Source organism: Delphinapterus leucas, chromosome 4, assembly GCF_059928025.1.
Source record: "Delphinapterus leucas isolate spDelLeu-1000000601 "Yukka" chromosome 4, BTC_Dleu_Yukka2, whole genome shotgun sequence".
In the NCBI taxonomy this organism is placed as follows: Eukaryota; Metazoa; Chordata; class Mammalia; order Artiodactyla; family Monodontidae; genus Delphinapterus; species Delphinapterus leucas.
Genome location: NC_143132.1, coordinates 3,581,375 through 3,600,368, shown reverse-complemented (window position 1 = coordinate 3,600,368; position 18,994 = coordinate 3,581,375). Strand labels below are relative to the sequence as shown.

At 53.5% G+C, this 18,994-nt stretch overlaps 2 protein-coding genes across 6 annotated transcripts in view; one reads left to right on the top strand and one right to left on the bottom strand.

Moving 5' to 3' along the window:
* ABCG1 (ATP binding cassette subfamily G member 1) overlaps positions 1–6,009 on the top strand; it is a 61,527-nt gene extending 55,518 nt beyond the window's left edge. For all 5 annotated transcript variants that reach the window (XM_022553047.3, XM_022553045.3, XM_022553044.3 and 2 more), the window contains exons 14-15: positions 509–627; positions 1,755–6,009. In XM_022553047.3, coding sequence (XP_022408755.2) covers positions 509–627; positions 1,755–1,983 — 348 coding nt within the window. In that variant the 3' untranslated portion in view covers positions 1,984–6,009. The remainder of the gene's footprint in view (positions 1–508; positions 628–1,754) is intronic.
* Positions 6,010–15,341: 9,332 nt separating this feature from the next.
* On the bottom strand, positions 15,342–18,563 carry TFF3 (trefoil factor 3). The gene is made up of 3 exons (XM_022552888.2): positions 18,295–18,563; positions 16,575–16,721; positions 15,342–15,522 (listed from the first exon to the last, which is right to left on the bottom strand). The coding sequence occupies exons 1-3, from the start codon at positions 18,440–18,442 to the stop codon at positions 15,509–15,511; spliced, it is 309 nt and encodes a 102-aa protein (XP_022408596.2). The 5' UTR covers positions 18,443–18,563; the 3' UTR covers positions 15,342–15,508.
* Between the last annotated feature and the right edge of the window lie 431 nt (positions 18,564–18,994).

Below are 18,994 nucleotides of genomic sequence, written 5' to 3'. Positions count from 1 at the left end.
CTTTCTGTGTTCAGAGCCTCTGGGCGGTACCCTCATCTGTGGCTGGGAATAACGATGGCATCCACCCCACAGCCGAGCCGTAGAAAGTGCTCGGCCCATGCCAGCTGCAGTCAGCACCCAGGGAATCGCGCTCCCGACCCTTCCTCCCTGGAACACGCTGACATCTGGTCCTGGGACGCTGTGCCTCTCTCCCAGCCAAGCGCCCTCACAACCACATGTCCAGCATCGTGCCACCCCTGCTCTGTGGGGTTTCTACTCTTTCTCACCTTCTGTCCCCTCTGCTGGGCCTCTGGGCACAAGCCCCGGCCCCTCCCTGTGCCAGAGACCAGCCAGCTCACTCCCCAAACAGGGTGCTTCTCTGCGCCGTCCTGGCCCTGGTGTGACCTGTCCTGAAGTCTCTGGCCCTTTGCCAGCTGCTGGCGACCGTCCAGAAACACGGGCTGTGGCCTCCGGGCCACATGGGGAGGAGGAGGTAGATGGGAGTAAGTCCCCTTTGTGTCCCTCTCAGGTGGCAACCTTCGTGGGCCCCGTCACGGCCGTCCCCGTCCTCCTCTTCTCAGGATTCTTCGTCAGCTTCGACACAATCCCCACGTACCTGCAGTGGATGTCCTACATTTCCTATGTCAGGTACATGCGGGGGCACCTTACGCCTCAGGGACTTTAGGACGACAGAGGGAAGGGACTTAGGGACGTGCAGAGGCTCACAAAAGCCACTTGTTTGCTGTCAGCTAGATGACGGCATGTTTCTTGGATCGTGAACCCAAAGAGTATCGGTGCCTTTTGTTTTTTTCCTAGTTGTGCATGCCACACACACACGCATACTCGTGGCTCCGTGTCCTGCGTGCTTCGGAGAGCTGCCTTGCATATTTCCATCTCTTAGGAACTTCATTCCTCTCTGGGATGAACAAGGTTCTGAACCCATAAAACCTTAATAAGAAATCCAGTGGGAAACAGGTCATGTTTCAAGCATCTTAACATTCTTGAACAAGACAGTTCTGGTGCCTCAGCACTTAGGCGATCAGATTTCACGCTCTCGACGCAGAGGTGCTTCGGCACGTTGGCCCTCGGCAGGAGAGGCTGGTCGTTAGAGCTTTTCTCCCCAGACACAGCCATTCCACGTGACAGCCAGGGTCCCCAGTTGTGGACAAGCTTGTCTTTTCTAGAATGTCAATTCAGACCCAGGTCTATTGTTCCGGAGAACAAAATCAAAACAAAGCGCTTGTACAGAGTTTCAGCCATAGGTGCACCTTCCAAGACCAAGAAATCAGAAACCCGTGTCTTTCTTCCCGGAATTAGCGTTTTTGTTCTGATGATGCAGGGCTGGAATGGAATGAAAGGTGATGCAGAAATGTTTTATTTAAATGCTCCCCAGTCCTTGGAAAGCTATCGGACCCTTTATTATATTTAACTGTTAAAAAACGTATGATTTCAGAAGTAATCAAAGTGCTTTTCCATTCGTATCACCCTTGAACAATACCTACTCTTGGTTTTTTTGGGTGGGTTTGTTTTTTTTTTTTTCGTTGAGACTTTGGAGGAAACAAAATTGGAAAACACATCATCAAGCCGTTGAATGGATTTATCTGAGGAAGCTGTGGAGTCGTGAGGAAGTGTTCCAGGGAGAAAGATCTCCGGGGAGGGAGGGGAGCCAGGCTGAGGATGGGAGGATGGTGGTGGTACCTTACCCTCCACAGACGTGGGCAGAGGCAGGGGGGAGGGTTCCTGAGCCCTTCTCACACTGGCACTTCCTTCCTCAGATATGGGTTTGAAGGGGTCATCCTCTCCATCTATGGCCTCGACCGCGAGGACCTGCACTGTGACATCGATGATACGTGCCACTTCCAGAAGTCGGAGGCCATTCTCAGAGAGCTGGACGTGGAGAACGCCAAGCTCTACCTGGACTTCGTTGTCCTGGGGATTTTCTTCATCTCCCTGCGTCTCACTGCCTACCTTGTGCTGAGATACAAAATCCGGGCAGAGAGGTAAAGCACTGGAAAGCCAGAGAGAGGAAAATCGGACACAGTGGCCAAGGGCCACTTGCAGAACCTGCGGCAAGCCCGGGCCCGAGGACACAGACACTCCTGTGACCCAACCCCTGGGACCACGTTTGGTTGTTGGGCGTCCAGTGCTGGATGGACATCGCCGCCCCGCTGGGTTGGGCCTTCTCTCCATTACCCTTTCTAGCTGTAACTAAGAAGAAGATGTAGAAAGGTTTTTTTTTTTCCACGTGCAGGATTTTAAAATACCACCCCTGAGGCAGAATTTAAAACTGCAACAAAGCTGGTGACGAGAGGGTTCCTCGGCAAAATTCTTCCTTCTGACCAGGGAGCTCTGGTCCTGGACCGGGGATTCAGGCAGCTTCCTGGGGATCCCTGTGCAGTCAGACGTCCAGGGGCAGAAAGGCGAAGCCAGGAGCGATTCCATTCTGTGACTAGTGTTTTCGTAGTTTCACCTTTCTACGGTTTGTCTCTTTTTCCAACGAGGTCATTTTCCAAGCCAAAAGTCGATAAATTTCATTCATTTCCAGAAACTGTACCTTTTTAGTACTTGGTGAAGAAAATTATTCAGGGTAAATATACTTTGTTTAGAGATGAGAGGGGTTTGATTTGATCGCTGAGCTGGTCTCATTTACTGACAGAACTTGGGAAAGACACAGAAGCCGGCTCCAGGTTGAAGGGTGACCTTGGAACCGTACGCACTAAGCCGTGTGGAAATCTTTTAAAGTTACACAGAAAGTTGTAAGGTGAAATTGGCCATCTCTTTCAAAGTCTTTTATTTTCCCCGTGCTTCTTATTTTAAGCAAAATATATTGGGTTTCTTTTTCTTCCTAACTTTCCAAGCACCTTAATTTTGCCTAAAAAAAAAATTCTAGAAAATCAATCCTGTTGATTTTTTACAAACATTTCTCTTCCCTGACATATCACATCAACTACCTCCACTGAACCTGGGGAAGCTGGGCTTAGAGAAACTCCAGGTGTGAACGTTGTGCCGGTGTAGCCCGCAAGAGATGTGCTAACTGCACAGGAGGGAAGGTGCTGAGATTTCCTGAGAATCCAAGGCCTTTGCCAGAAACTGGCCAAGACTTAGCGTGGCCGAGGCGTCTGGAACTCCATCAGATCATGCACTGAGAGCCGTGGGAGAGTCCGTCTCCCACATCTGGTTTCCATGGCGTCTCAGCGGCACCTTCACCTTCTCAGCGCCAGGCTAGCATAGTCTTTCCAGACCAGAAACTCCTTTCCAGTGATACAGTCACATAAGTAAAAATCCCTCTAGCGCAGGAGCAGTGGGCACGTCTGCAGGGTAAACGGCCTTTGAATTCATGGCGGGCGCCCGTGTGCTTGTTGGCGGCAGTATGACCCCAGTGTGGAAGGGGACTCTGGCCAAAGAAGGTCCTCGGAAGGAAAACGGAATCACTTTCCCCTTCTAGAATGCCGTGAACCTGGAATCCGGGTCTCCTAATGAAAGACTGTATTTTTTGTGGACAGATTCATTCATCTCCCTAAGCCTCAGTTTCCCCACCTGTAAAGAGCAGCACGAGATCGTCCTCAAGGTCATGTTCAGCTCTGAGATGTTCTGAGATTCCTAGGTTGTGTTCCAGAACTTCTATTTCCTATTTAAGAGAATGAGGAAGGTGCAAATTTTACTCACATGGATTTGATTTGCAAGTTCTTAGAGGCCTCTTTTTCACCCTCCGATCCCTTTTAGTAAACACAATTGAGGTATTTCAAATGTAATTTTATGTTTGCCTGTTTTACACCAATGTGGCGTTGCCTTCCAGATTAAGTTACTTAACCAGGGTCAAACTTAGCCTTTATAAAAAGTCTTTATTCAGTTTCAAGATAGACTTGCCTGTACGAATGTCACATGTAGGAAGACACACGTGGGAACAGCCTGGTGAAATAGAGAGTTGGGAATAGGAAAAGTCCTGGACCATGCCTCAGAATTACATCAGCTGAGGCCAGTGTTGAAAGATTTTTCCCTCCAGGTGAGTCCTTCCAGTCGTGGGTCTGTGAGCCCAAGAAGGACATGCACACGGGTATTTTTTAAAGGATGCTACCTGGGGAGCGGTGAGCACACTGAGGTCACCACCGCGGGATAATCTGATTCGGAGCACCTGAGGCCGGGTCCAGTGAGGATGTCGACCTGGGAAGCTGCGTTCATCATTCTTCAAGTGTCAGCGATGCCCCTCGCTCCAGCTTTCTCATCCTAAACTGTCGGCAGCATAGACCCAGACGCTGCAGTTTGGGTCTCCAGATGCTTTCCCTCTGCTTTTTGCTGTAGGGAAGATTGCATTGCTTATTGCAATGGCCCAAGAAAACATGCAAGCAACTTGTTGATTTTATTTTTCTAAGTAGGTGCCGTTAAGAAGTGTGGGGCGGGGGGCGGTGACGTGCTACCTTTCATACGCTGGAATTGAAACCAGGCCGACTTCCCAAATCTACTTCTTTTAAGTAATTTCTGAATGTAGTGACTCAGATCTTCCTTTCGTCTGATTGCGCTTCTTCGTTTAGAAGGATGGAGGAAACATCGGATGAGCGATGTGCAGCCTTTGCAGTTGCTAGTAGAGAAGAAAGTGGAAGTCCAAAGAATATCACTGTTACATGGAACTGGGGAGAGGAAGGGCCTCCGCTGGGTTCTAGTGCCCGCTCCGCAGAGGCGTCAGGGCCTGGGTCTGCTGACCAGCCCTGTCTCGGGAGCCGTGCACCTCTGTCCACGTTCATAGCATTTTGTGCCTCCGTTTCTTCTACCCTTGCTGGGTATCAGCTCGAGAACTAAATGCTTCAAAAGCTCCTGTGTGGGTGACATGGGAAGGAAAGAAATCAGGTAAACATTTTACATAGAAGATGCTGGAATCTGATTGTCACCTTGTGGGGAGGGGCTTCAGAACCAAGAAATAGGACTTAAGCTTTTAGGGAAAAACTCATCCTGGAGACCCACAAAAAGGTCATTTTCCCACCTAAGAAAGGCACTGCCAGGAGGTCAGGGGAAGGCTGAATCCATGGGGTAGAAAGCCCTCCGGTGGGTTCACTGAGGAGAGAACAGCTTGGGCCTCAGTGCCCCGAGCATCCTTCCTTGCCGGGTGGCCCGGGAGCTGGCTGGATGCCTTACCAACGCCTCTGATCACTTACTCACTCAGCAGACGTGTGTTGACCCATCCCTGCGTACTTGATGTGGCCCAGGCACAGGGGCTTGGAGCTCAGAGCAGGCTCGCCCTCCGGTGCTGGCAGGCCGGAGGGGATCTTGTTCTGCAGACGCAGCGTGCCGAGGCTGGAGAGGGTCCGTGAGGCCCCGGGTCCAGGGCCGGGAAAGGGCCCAAGTCGGACCCCAAATTCTCTGTTTTTTGTTTTGCCGTATTGCCTCCTGTTCATAGTGCGCAAATGTACATGAAAACACTTTGCAGGGTCTGAAATGCAATACTAGGTTAGCTCTGGACTTGCTGTCACCAAACGGACAGCTGAGATGGGGGGTAGCCTGCGCCCCTTTCCTCAATTGCCTGGTGTAGGGGTGTCCCGAGCTGGCCTGGGGGCCCAGCTTCTTAACCCCCATCTCAGTGGAGAGGTGCCTTCCTCTGCCTTCGCTCAGCCTTAGCTTCCTAACTCAGCGTACCGGTGGGCTGGCTGGGGCCCGAGAGGGGCTGGTGTGTGTGTGTGCGCGCATGCGTGTGTGCCTATGAGTGTGTGCATGCACACACGTGTGCACACACACGAGGGCACGTGCCAGCTCGATCTGGGTATGTATCTCATAGTATTATCTGTGGTGTTTCTAAATCGTCAATCGTCCTTCACTGCAAGAAAGAAAGAGAAAATTCCCTCGCCTCATGCCTGCCGAGCAGTTGGTAAAGTGTAGTCAGAACCCACTAAGTCTTTCAGCAAATACCAGCTCAATCAGAATGCGACAAAAACCAAAACAAAACAACCCAGCAGGGCGGAGGGCGGCGCAGCGTGTGTGGCTATAAAGTTAGACGCTCTGAAGAAATAAGACCGCTAATAAAGTATTGTGTGTAAACTTTTACTTGTGTTCAGCGTTAAATGCTTCAAATTCAAACTAACCGGCTTGAGCTGCGCCAGGCAAAGGGGAATTTTAGGTTGTATTTGGAATATCTTCGTTGTACGTCTAGCATGGGTTCTGGTTCATTCCTCAGTGTTCTGGTCCAGCACCCCACTGTCGATAGTCACCTTTCTCTCTCGGTAACTTGCATGTTGTAGGTTGAAGTGTCTTAAAGTTTTGTGTTTTTCCTCCGTTTTCCAGCCTCGTCACCCATCTCTTCCCTCTTGTTAATGTCGGCCGGGGCTTTAAGAAATGCCCGGAGCCCAGATGCACGGGCCCCACGTGTGCCTCCCTTGCCATGGTCCCCGGGGACACGGGCCCTGGGCGGGAGGACCTAGGAGCCGGGCGTACGGTGTTGTCTTAGCTCAGCTCTGGTGGGTAAGCTACACTGAGCCGCGCTTCCGAGAGCAGCGTGCTCAGGGCCAGGCTGTCATCCCCGGCTTGCATTCCTCCTCAGGGACACAGGGCAGAACGCGGTGCTGGGCCAAGTCCCAGAGTTCACGGCCCCTGCAGTCCCGCCAAGTGACAAGGAGAGAGGGTGCGGGGAGCCTCAGAGAGCACCCTGGGGTGGGGCAAGCTCACGACGCTCCCTCGGCCTCATCTCTGCACCCCTCCTGCCCTGCGGACCCTGCCCTTCTTCTGTGCAGCTTCCATTAAGGTCATGGTCCTTCAGGTCCGGGCACTCGGCCTCCTGCCTCAGGGAGATTCCCCGGAGACAGTCATCCTTGCCAAAGCCAGATGTTCCTGATGTCCCTGTTGGCGCGCCTCCCTGGGACCAGAAGCAGGAATAAGTCGGGGAGCCCCGCACCCCCATTGCGCAGTCCAATTTTCACACCTGCAGGCTCCGCTCAGCCTGTGCTGAAAATCCAGCCTCCTGGGCAGGAAGTCGGCGTGAAGGTGATGCAGTCACGCCCATCCTTCTGCAGGCCTAGCCTAGGTTTTCTGTTAACTATCGCGTATCCTTCCCTCCTCCCCATCTTTAAGGAAACGGGGGTTTAGCATTAGCTTAATTTTGTATGTTACCTCTAAACAGCCCACTTGGAATCATTCCTCAGACTGACATTCTGTGGCCTGCTCGAGCGGACCCTGAGGTCAGCCAAGGAAGCCAGGTTTCTACAAATGACTGAAGTGAGCACAGGTCAGGCGCAGAGCTCCTGACCACCTCCCTGTTCTCAAAATAGTCCCTTGGTGTCAGAAAGGAGAAAGTGCCCCAGGCACACTGGCCATCACATTCTGTCCGGCCAAGGGGTTATCACCGGCGGGGGCGTGGCTTCAGGGCTTTTCTACAATATAATGACCATCGTAAAGCTGAAGGGAAAGGAACAGAAGCACAAAAGTGCCCTCGTGTTGTCACAGGCTGGGCGGAAGCTGCAGGCTGGGTGGAAGCCGAGCCCCGCTTTGGGAAGGAGGGCGGTGGGATGTGCGTACACAGCTGGAGGGCCCGGCCCACCGGTTCCCAGGGAGACACGCCAAGCCAGGGACGTGGCCACAGGCACGTGTGAGTTCCTCCCTGGGGTTCGTGGTTTGACCCAGATGTTGGGAACGGCATGAGCCCAAGCCACACGAGCGGAAAATAGCAAAGACGTTTTCTCTCAGTGGCGTGGCCCCATCCCCTGCTTGGTGTGTCTGAATAAACGTGAAAGAGAACCCTGTTGATCACCTGTGGGTGCCTTGGGTCTGTACTTTGCACGTGAATCTAACCGTGGCCGTGACGCTGTATACAGTTAAATGGTATCTCCTATGTCCACTGATGTTCGGACATCTGATTCTGGGGAACTTGTAAGCCACCTGCTTGTACCTCTGCAGGACGGGAGTCATCCCTCACCTGCAGCGGGTGCCAAGGTGAGCGGGGACGGAGATGCTGAGGCTTGGCTGGCAAGCGTCGGAGTGGTGAGGTGTGACCCTCCCTGCCGCCTGCTTGGGGGCCCGTTCTCAAGTCCCGCAGGGCATCTCCTGGAAGGAGGGTTCGGGGAGCCCTTGTTGCCAGCCACTGGGAGGGGAGTGTTCTTTCATCTCACCTGCCGTGAGGTGACTGTCCAGCATCAGCCCCTTCCTTCCATCACAGCCCTGGATCGGCACGGTGGAGCTTTTGAGAAAACAGTGTTTACCCAACAGGGCTTTGCTGAAGCAGAGGAAACAGCAGGCTCATCCATTTCTGGGGGAGAAGTTACCAAACCGACCTCCGCTCTTGGGGCCCCAGCATGTGCTCTCTTGTGCTGGGTGGAATGGATCAGGCCTTGAAGGGAAAGGCTGAAAGTCATGGGTACCTGGGTCAAGGTTAAGGTCCCTATATTCATGGGTTCCCGGACATCCCAGGTGCAACCTGATCTGAAAGGTACCACGGTTGGTTTCTTTGAGAATATGCCAGTGGCCATGGTAGATATTTTGTTTTTATATCTTTACATGTTTTCACAATTCTGTCATCACGTACCTTGGGGGGTCTCTTCTCCACAACCTTTGGAACACAGGTTGCCCAAGCTTCATCATAAATATCTCATTTCAAGTCCTCGGCCAGTGAAAACTGGTAGCCGGAGGTCCTACCATCCAAACTGCTAACAAAATGGACCACCCACCCCACACAAGGAGTTTTCTGTTTCTCTAGTCAAATGCTCCCTGGGGAAGGGGGTGACCAGAAATGAGTTTCTCCATAGAATGAGTATGTTTAAAAAGTTAGCGTGTATAGCTGACCCCCTCACCCGGGTTTGTTTTTACTTAACGGTTAGCTAGTTAACATTTTTCCTTTGTTCCTCCTTCCAAAGCAAGAGTCAATGCAAATAACACTTTGAATCATTGTGTAAAGATGTGCATATGTCTGTATATCTAATATGTAACTATGTAATGTCTGGTTTTTATAACGCTGTGCGGATAACCTTACATTGATTTAGCCGCGTGACTTTAGGAAGTACTGTTCTTGCACGCTGGGAGAGGTGTGCACTGTCCCAGGTGAGAACGTCTATACATACGCGCACGTATATGTGTGTGTGTGTGTGTATATATATATATATATATATATATATATATATATATATATATATAATAACAGCGGCTCCCTTGGGTACTTGTCTCCTTGGCTGTTTCCCTTGGGTCTGTTGGAACACAGACCCAAGCAGACCCTAACATGTAAGCTTTCTGACTCTACAGACCGTGGTCCTGCTTTGTATATTTCTGCAGAGATCTCCTTAGAAAATTTGTACGTGCATTTTTTGCAGACTTGAACACTGTTTTCTGAAATTAGATACCATTTATGAAAATGTGACATAAATCAAAATAAAGCATCGCTCTTTTCAGATTTCTGTTTCTCTCTCTGGTTTGCTTTTAACAGCAGCAGCCTGCAGACCAGCTGGGAGAATTGGGCCTGGGGTCTGACGGAGCCTGTGGGGAATTTTCTCATTCTTGCACTGCCCTCTCTTTTAATGAAAAAGTTCCTCTGCTAGGTGTTATAATGGCTTTGGATGAAATTGGGAAGAAAAATAAGAGTGACCGGGGTGATGTGCAAGCCCCACTTGTTAGGTGATGTGGTAGCACAGGGTCAGGTGCCTTTTATATGTGGTCTCATTTCACTGCCATCCTTGGGGCCAGCGTGTCACTGCCAGCCCATTTCACAGGCCAGGGAACTGAGGCTCAGAGAGGTTAGACAAGAGGCCCGAGGCAAGCGGTGGAGGCAGAATGCAGACAGTGACAGTAGCCAGGGAACCGGTGCTCCGGCCCCTGCTTCGCACTCCCTCGTTTGGAAGAAGACACTGAGAAACTGACAGCAAAGAATCCATCGGGTCACAGGAAGTGGCCTGGGGGAGTCCGTCCCCCACACCCAGGGGAAATTTCTCCCAGACGCTTTGCTTAGGGTAGGGTGATGGGCGAACATCCCCAGGAGTCAGCTTTGGGGGTCTTTGTGCTGTTAGGGCCCCATATGGGTCAGCACTGGAGTTCAGGCGTCACTCTGGGGTTAATCACCCGGGTGTGGCCGTAATGGGGTTGCACTAGGTTACCTTTGTCGGTGTGGAGGAAGGTGTGCGTGCAGGGACAGGACAGAGAGAGAAACCACACTGAGGACCTGGCGCCCCCGTTCCTTCTCCCTGCCCAGGCTTCTCTGTCCCTGGACGCTGTCTTGTGCTCCTGAACCACCTGCCATCTTCCCCACCAAAATCTCCGCTCCTTCCCCGCTCCTTCCCCGCTCCTTCCCCGCTCCTTCCCCGCTCCTTCCCCGCTCCTTCCCCGCTCCTTTCCCCCTCCTTCCCCCCTCCTTCCCCGCTCCTTGCCCGCTCCTTCCCCACTCCTTCCCCACTCCTTCCCCACCAAAATCCCCACTCCTTCCCCACTCCTTCCCCACTGCTTCCCCACTGCTTCCCCACTCCTTCCCCACTCTTTCCCCACTCCTTCCCCACTCCTTCCCAAATGCTCTTTATTAGAAATTTCAATTTACAAATACCCTGCACACTTCTTTGAACAAATAATACAAAAGTTAGTAATCTCACCCCCAAACCATCCTGTCCCAAGCCCACCCCCTCCAGGTAACCAGATGGCAGGTTATCACCCAGCCCCTCATCCCACCCAGAAAGACACTCCTCATTGCCGCGCTTCCCGCCCCTCGCCCCAGATTGCCAACAGCGCCCTGGACCGGAAGGTACAGCACTCATGCCCTCGTCAGAATGTTCCAGAATCCATAAAGCCATGTCCCTCCTGATCCCTGCTGTGGTGGTTTCTACCATAACAACCGTGCTTCAGCAAGTCTGAAAATTTGGAAAACATCCTTATACTTATATCCTTACAACCTACCATTTAAACCACAGAAGCTTTTCTGGAAACTCAAGGGGAAGGAAATCCAAAATGTGAAACAGGCACGCAGAGAAGGTTTCCCACTGGAGGTGGAACTGCAGACCCCCACGGGTGCCCCCCACTCTCACGGTGCTTTCAAGGCAGCCCCATCCAGCACCCACATTCTGCCTCCAGTCCCATGTCACCTACACGAGCACGCTTCCCCCTGGCCTCTCCCAACCAGGCCATTCCTGCCCCAAACGGGATTCCCCTATGGGGCACCTTGGTTTAGGGACCGTCCAACCACCTGTTGGAGACCTTGTCTAAGTTGGCTGTGGACTGAGACCCTGCCCACCCAGTCCTTCCTTCCCCGATCCATTCAGTAGTGTCAGATCCGCAGTGAGATCTGAGACCTCCTGCACCACCCGGTCTTCTGCCTCACAGGGTCCCCCCGCCATGAGTCTGCTGAACATCTGACCCTGTGCAGGTGTCTGAGCTTGAAGCTAAATCCCTCCTCTCCGTGCCACTGAATGTTCAAGAATTCTTGGAATAGCATGACGAATTCCAGTGAATTTTTGACATACTCTGGAACAGTGCAGAGGGAACCATTGCCAAATAAATGCTGAAGCGACGCTCTTACAGACCAACCATACTGACATAAGAGGAGGGGAGAAGCATATAAACACCACAAGAAGTTATCAGTAGGTTCAGTGGCCACGCTGTGTGTTGGGGGCTGGTGGGGGGGAGGCCTGGTGTTATCTTCCTTTTCCACCAGCAGCAGTGGGGTTCTGGCTTCTCCTTGGCAAGTCAAAGCTCTCATTCCATGGTTTCTGGAAGGTTCTACAAATATGCACCATTAGTCAGTGAGGAAGGTACTTGATATCAAAGTGATCCCTGGATCCTGTGAAACTCAACTGATCATTTGAATTCACCCTGAGCCACTTGTGGATTCAAATTTTAGAGGCGCACTGACCAGGAGGTGGGGAGGTGTAAGGGCGGTGTAAAGGCCACGTGGGCCGTGGGCAGTCAGTGTCAGCTAAGTGCCTTCAGGGGGGCTGAAGTCCACCAATGATGACCATATTAGACGCAGCCCAGCAGAAGTGGCCACAGCCCATCCCGGGTTTGAGTCTTATCAAGGCTGTGTCCTGGGGCGAATTTGTCCCAATGTCCTCATTGGCGAAGTAACGGTAAATATCACGTTGCTCACTGAACTCTAGATAAAAGAAGAAAACGTTTCCAGTCCACACTGTAGTTCTTCTTATCCCAGAATTTTAAAATCGGTTAGCACTCTCTGGGTACTTAATTGACATCCAGTGTCCGGAGCCAAGAAGGTTGTTTAAAATTCCCGAGAGAGACCACCCAGCCCTGAGAGACCCCCATCGAGTCACAGCAAACGCAGGGACAGAAGAGGGCTCCGTGGGACCATCTGCTGGCCCCTGGCAAGCCAGCAATTAGAATAATTATTCCAGTCTATCGGCATTTCAGTGTTTCCTTTTTAAACCTAGCCAGTTATTATGGACCTTTACACAAGGTTGGAAACATATTAACTATTTAAGCTCCTTATCCCCCATCTATTGTGACTTACAAACTGAATTAGATGGGAATGACCAGTGGGAGGGGCTATGATTCAGCCACAACCTTCTGGAAGGGCTCTGAACCCTCCCCGCCTCCTGCTGTTGGCCTGTCCTCGCAGGCTGCCTCTGGGCGCCACTCCCTGACCAAGTTACTGTAGGGCTCCGTGGAGAGTTTTCTCTTCCGAAAACGAAAATGGGGAAGGTGGTACCCCTCACCGCGTGGGCTTTCAAGGAGTTAGCAAATCTCAAGCACCTCATGGGTGTCTGACGCATGCCAAGTGCCTGATCATCCCATTAGCTTTGATTATCTTTACAGATTCCTCTGGGTGTCCGCCAGGGACTCCCGGCTGGCTGCACCGTGAGATGTCCATACCTGGGGGAAAGATAAAGGCAGAAACCACCCTGCCCCCAACACAGAGCACCCCGGGAACGGCATCTCTCCAAGTTCCTTCCACCCCCCAGATGTCACCCTGAGATTCTGGGCTTCACGCAGACCCTTTGTGTGTCTGCGCAAAGGGTGAAACGAGAGGCAGCCACACCATTAGGGCAGACACACAAAATGTGGTACACACGTGTTTCAGCCTCACCCCAAAATTCATTTGCGATGTGCACATCAGTGACTTGAGTTTTCTCTACTGCTGAACTTAAAATCCCCACCCAGGCACTTTGGGGCAAATTCCATCCCGTTCCCTGCTGAGCGAGCTGCGGCTTGCTGGGGTCTGGGCTTCCATGCTGGGCAGGATGGTGTGGATCTCCGCAAGCTGCCCACCCCCGGCCCCGGGCTGGCGCACACCGAGGTGGGGTCCCGATGGGACACCCTCCCAGACCCTTCTGGAAGCTGCGGATTCAGCAGGGCTGCTTCCCGCTCTCTTTGGCAGGACACACAGCAGACCGGGGTCCTCACTGACCTGAGGGCACTGGAGCCGCCCGCCACACCCGCGCATCTTCCCCTCCCCGCCACCCGGAGGCTGCCCCGTCCGGCGTCCAGGCTGGGAACAGAGAAAGAGCCCCCTGTACTGTGAGAGCTCAGAGCTGCTGGGGTGGGAGAGTGTCTTCGGACACCGGAACCAGATCTCCCTGCACTGCGTGTGACCGTGGGGTCCTGACCTAACCTCTCTGTGCCTCTGCTTGTTCACTTGCAAAAATGGAGATAATCACCCGGGGCTGCCGTGGGAATTAAAGGAAGTCAAATGTGTAAAGCGGCAGTGGGCACTAAAGGAGGGTGTGCCGCTCCGTATTCACGTTCACCGGGACCCCAGGGCACACGGGGCCCGGCTTGCACAATGACCCCCTCTGCCCCCTGCACGAACAACGGAGCGAAGGTTGGGGAGAGACATGTGCGCCCCAGGAGGGGAAGATGAAGGCCCATCTCTCCATCCCCCCACCTGTGGATGATTCTCCTGAGCAGGGATGAAGGTCGCTCCAGTGTCTGAGTCTGGCCCGGGGTCTTCCCAAGTCCCCCGGGAAAGCACACACTCAAGACGGGGCCCTGAGCCGCCAGCAAGGGAACAGAAGCCGCCGTCTGGGGCCTGGGGGTGAGGGGTGAGCACCGTCTCCCCTGATGGTGTCGGTGGCCTTGACACAGAAGCAGTGGCTCAGATCTGACCACGGAAGCTACGGTGGGTGGTGGCTGCAGCGTCTGTGAGGGGAGATAGCAGCTCCCCGGGCCTCGAGCTCCACCCAGAAGGGCGGGTGCAGGGGCCTGGGATGCTGGGGCCTCTGGGGGGGAGGGTGGTCCCCAGCCTCCGCCCCCTCCTCACCCCATGGGGTTGTGCGCTGAATGCCCGGTCCTCCTGGGGGTGGAGGGCGAGCGGGGACCTGCGGGTGGGGGAAGGCGCTGGTGGGACTCTGCGGACAAGTCGAGTGCGTGAGGGCAGACGCCGCGAAGAGCTACGGACCGTCAGGGAGGAAGGACAGGATGGAGTCCCTCTCGCAGGGTGGAGGGCGTGAGAATGCTCAGGGAGCGGGCGGGGCATCTCGCTCTTGGGGAATCACGTGCACCTCAGAGGGGCTCTATCTCCTCCAACCAGACCTCACGTGACAAATCGCAGTGTAACAGGCCTCCCCTGGGTGGGCTCTGGGGTGCTGCCCCCTCAGCAGGGGCTTTGGGATGAGTTACTTACCCTACAACAAAGGGAATAACATCTCACTTCTAGGATGTTCATAGGATCTCACTCGAGAGACCTGGCCCAAAGTGCAAGCTTAAAAACAAAGCCTTTTGTTTCGAAAAGGAGCCAGTGTCTCTTTTCCAGCGGGAAGGATGGCTCAGACCCAGAAACGCCCGTCCGGAGGCTGCGCTGCTTTCTGCCCCGCCCCGTGCGTGCGGCGTAAACAAGCCCTGCGGTAGAATCAGTAGAATCGTCTGTGCAACCTTAACAGAGTCCTGTCAGCAGAAGGAGAGCAGGACACTCAGCTTGGATGGCTGGAAACCGTCCCGGTGTCCATGGAGAGCTGCGTGTCCCCAAGAGTGAGGGAGGGGACAACTCTCCATCTCAGGGTTACTAAGACTTCATGAGTGTTCGTGGTGACATTTGTTCATGTATCCACAAAGCTGCATCCATTTTCAGAGGAAAAAAGCAAAAGAAGGCCACCCAAGCTGTCACAGATGGTAAACTTGACTTATAAAGAAATACCAAAAAGTGCCAATTGGTAAGATGGATTTATTAGCTTTCTCTTCGCCAGGAAAGACATTAATAATCTTTTTTTTTTTTTTTTTTGGAACTTACATTTGAAACGGTGTTTCTCAAGTGACACTTAGAAGGTGGCTTGCCCTCCCCGTCAGGTCAGCACTAGACGTGAGGTTTGCTGCACCGTCACAGCTAGGGAGCTACTTTGGGACCCTTCCCTCCTCCCCAGGCCTGGGGGAGACCCTCTGCTGGGAGATGCTAAGACACCCTCCACCGCTCCCGTCTGTGAAATGCTGAGAAGGGAGAGTGTGACTCGGTAGAAATAAAACACAACAGCGGAAAGTCTCAGGAATGAAGACGTGTCCTCATGCTGAGTACGGGAGCTTTATTCTCTAAGACATCAGGCCTCACACATTAGGGGCAGTGCTTGCCGGGAGCAGGTGATAGAAAAGGAGAGGCGCTAGCGCCAGGCAGAGTCCCCCTCCCAAGCTGTCGGGCAGCAGCATGGCTTCAGAAGGTGCATTCTGGAAACAAAGCACAGACATGCATTACCCTGAGCCATCCCGTGCCTGCCCACCCGCTGCTCCAATTCTCCAGGTCCAGACAGGCTCCGAGGTCAGCGCCGTTTGCTGCTTTCCACACCAAGTCCCTGGGGAAGGGTTGAGTTCCCCCTGACCCTCGCGGGAGAATAGCCACATGCCCCACGGGGACCCAGGTTGTCGGGGCAGACGGCACCGGAGACGGGCCCAGGTAGGGCCACTGCCAGAGTTCAAAGAGGTGTCGTCGCAGGCCGAGGAGCCGGCAGAGCAGGGACGGCCAGCACAGGGGTGACTCTCCCTCCTGGGCCCAGAGCCTTATCTGGACCTCTGCCCAGCTTTGCCGGGAAGGGGAGGAGGCCCTGGACAGTGGGAAGGGGCCCCGCGCTGATTAGGGAGCCGGCATCAGGCTGAGACGCGGCCTCCTTCGTCGTTACCCGGGGACGAAGCGCAAGAGGGGCCCCCCGGGTGCTCGTTCCAGGAAGGGGCCTTAGGTAGCTACGTTCATCGTAGACGGTGATCTGGCACCGGGGCTGCCAGATGGCTCGTGGCTGCCAGATGGCTCACGGCCACCTCCACGCCGCACATGTGATGGGTGGGGCATAGAGGCAAATCACCTGTGCAGTCTGCTCCTGACACGCGGCTCCCCAGGGGCTGCCCTGCACCCCACTACTCCAGCGATGGAGGGGTGAGCACCTCGTGCTGGGGGCAGGGTGGGGGATGGCAGGGTGGGGAGAGGTGCCAGGACTCCAGCCCAGCATGTCGCCAGTCACAAAGGACAGAGACTCTGCAGGGTCGTGTGCTGAAAATGATCTTGAAATCCGCCCAGCTTTCCAAACCTACGTATTGTCCATTTCTCTCCAAACTAGTTCCCTCTCCACAGGGCCTCGACTTTGAATACCTTTCTGAAATGATTAGAGTTTGCACAGACCTCCTCGGCCAACTGACAGCTGTGGCGCAGGGGGTCCCACCCAGGGCTCAGGTGTGTGTGGCTTCCTGGGAGCCCGGAAAGGTCCCCCGCGCATGTGGGGCTGACTCACCTGCTTCCTGCAGGGGCTTGAAGCACCAGGGCACCCCGGAGATGCTGGAGTCGAAGCAGCAGCCCCGGTTGGTGCACTGCTCGGGGGTGACGTCGGGGTAGGCGCAGTCCGCCCTGTCCTTGGCTGGGACCATGCACTGGTTCGGCGCTGTCCCAAACAAAGCCCAGTCAGAGCCCTTGCTGGCTTGGGGTCGGTCTACCGGCTGCAGGTCTGCACCCTCCCCCAGCTCCTGAGTTCAAAGGCTGTGATCTCACCCCTCCCATAACCTGTGCTTGTCTGCTTGTCGAGGACACTCTTCCCGTAAATGTTTAAAGAGAAACGTTCTGTCGGAGATCTGGCTGGCTGCCTGGTGTCTCTCACTTGGGTGCTCCTAGCACCTTGCCAGGAAGTCAATAGAGCCTGGATTCCTTCCAGCTGGCAGGTACCCATGGGAATCCAGGGCCCCCGAACCCGGAAACAATGTTCCCCTTTATTGTCTTATCAACAAAATCTCCCCCTTAAAACAAAAGGAGTATAATAGAAGGCAGGCATTCAAAAGAGAAAATCACAGTGTTTACTATTTTCTGCTTCTTTTCTGTATCTCCCTACCCCCCTGTCAAGCCTTCCCTGTACATCCTTGGGCTTCTACTATTCATTTTCCAAGTAAGTCTTTTTGTCTGAAGTTCAGCAAAAGTCCACTTTGCCTCATTTCTTAAACTGGATTTGTCCTTAGGAAAATAGAAATCACGTGAAATCTCAAATCCTCTCCTATGGCTGCCAATTCATAATTCCTCATTCCACTGGTTCCCAAACTTCGCTCACGTTGGGATCAGCCGGGGGTCTTGAAAAACCATTGATACCTCCTCCCACCCAGAGACTCTCTGATATAGTTGGCGTATCCTGGGCTTTAAGAGTTTTAAAATCTTCCAGGTGATTCTGATGGGTGACAAGTTTGAGACCTCTCAGCAAATAACTGCCACACCCTAATTTCTTTTATTTTATTTTATTTTTTTTTGTGGTACGCGGGCCTCTCACTGTTGTGGCCTCTCCCGTTGCGGAGCACAGGCTCCGGACGCGCAGGCTTAGCGGCCATGGCTCACGGGCCCAGCCACTCCGTGACATGTGGGATCTTACCGGACCGGGGCACAAACCCGTGTCCCCTGCATAGGCAGGCGGACTCTCAACCACTGCGCCACCAGGGAAGCTCCACACTCTAATTTCTTCACACTCTGGTTAATGGAGCAGACTCATTCCACTGGAACTGCAGTGCAATGGCTAAATGAAAACTGTGTTTGTAGGTATTGAAAATGTGATCGTTTTCATTTGTCTTTTCTTTTTGTCTTGCGAATGTGCCAGAATAATGCACAAAGACCTATATTGTAATTCGGAAATCTCCAGCAAGGAAGGCAGTGGGATAGTGGGCTTCGATGTTGGCTGCCAGCCAGGTGGACCTGGGTTCCAATCCTAATTTCCACACTGCCCGAGAGGGTCAGTTATAAACTTTCAGAGCCTCAGTTTCCTTGTCTGTAAAATGGGGACAGCAAGACCCAATATGTAGAGCTGTTGATAGAAAATGTGTGTGTCTGGTAAGTGGCAATTATTAAATTATTAAGGGACCTGGTCACTCTCCTCAAGCCACAGGAAGCTCCCAGCCTGGCTCTCCCACATCCCGTCCCCTTGTCATGTGCTCCCACCCCGCCAGCCGGCCCCTCCTCCTTAAGGAGGTCAGAGCGGTACTCACACAGACTCACGTACTGCCCAGTCGAGCTGGAGGACACCAAGGGCAGGACCATCACCAGCAGCCAGAATGTTCTGGCCTCCATGGTCACGGGCGGGCTCTGGGGACCCGTCGGCTCAGAGGACATGCCACGTCTGCCGAGAAGACTCATTTTTTATACCCCTGTGTTTACACAGGCACTCTGGATTCTGTTTGTCTGGGGAGCCCTTCCCTCTAGGTCCAGCCCCACCTGCTTCTCCCCTGCACAGGATGGTACAGCCCCCAGAGCATCGTCCATCCCAAAGGGGAGAGGCTGCTTCCGACCCCACCTTTCTGGTAGTAAGCCAGTGGTGGTAGCAGATTCCAGATGCCTGTGAATACCTCTCTGTCAGGGAGCAGGGCCGTGTTGATGCCTGTGTTAGCCTGGCTGGAAGAAAAGGTTAAAGGCTCAGCGTGGGGCTGGAGGGCAGGGTCAACAGGCCTGGGCATCAATCCTGCAACCCACCCAGCAGCAGGCCAGCAGGGTTCCTGCTCAGCGACAAGAGTTCCCAGGCCGCTTAATCGCAGACCCGTCTCGGGTACTTGAAAAGACAGGTGACGGCGCAAGTGCGGTATGTGGTGCGCGCAGATTTCACAACTCTTGAAAGGTAGAAGTTCCTTTTCTTTCTTTTTTGCTTTTCTCCAACAAAAAAATTGTTTTTATCATCAGCTACACGTTAACAAA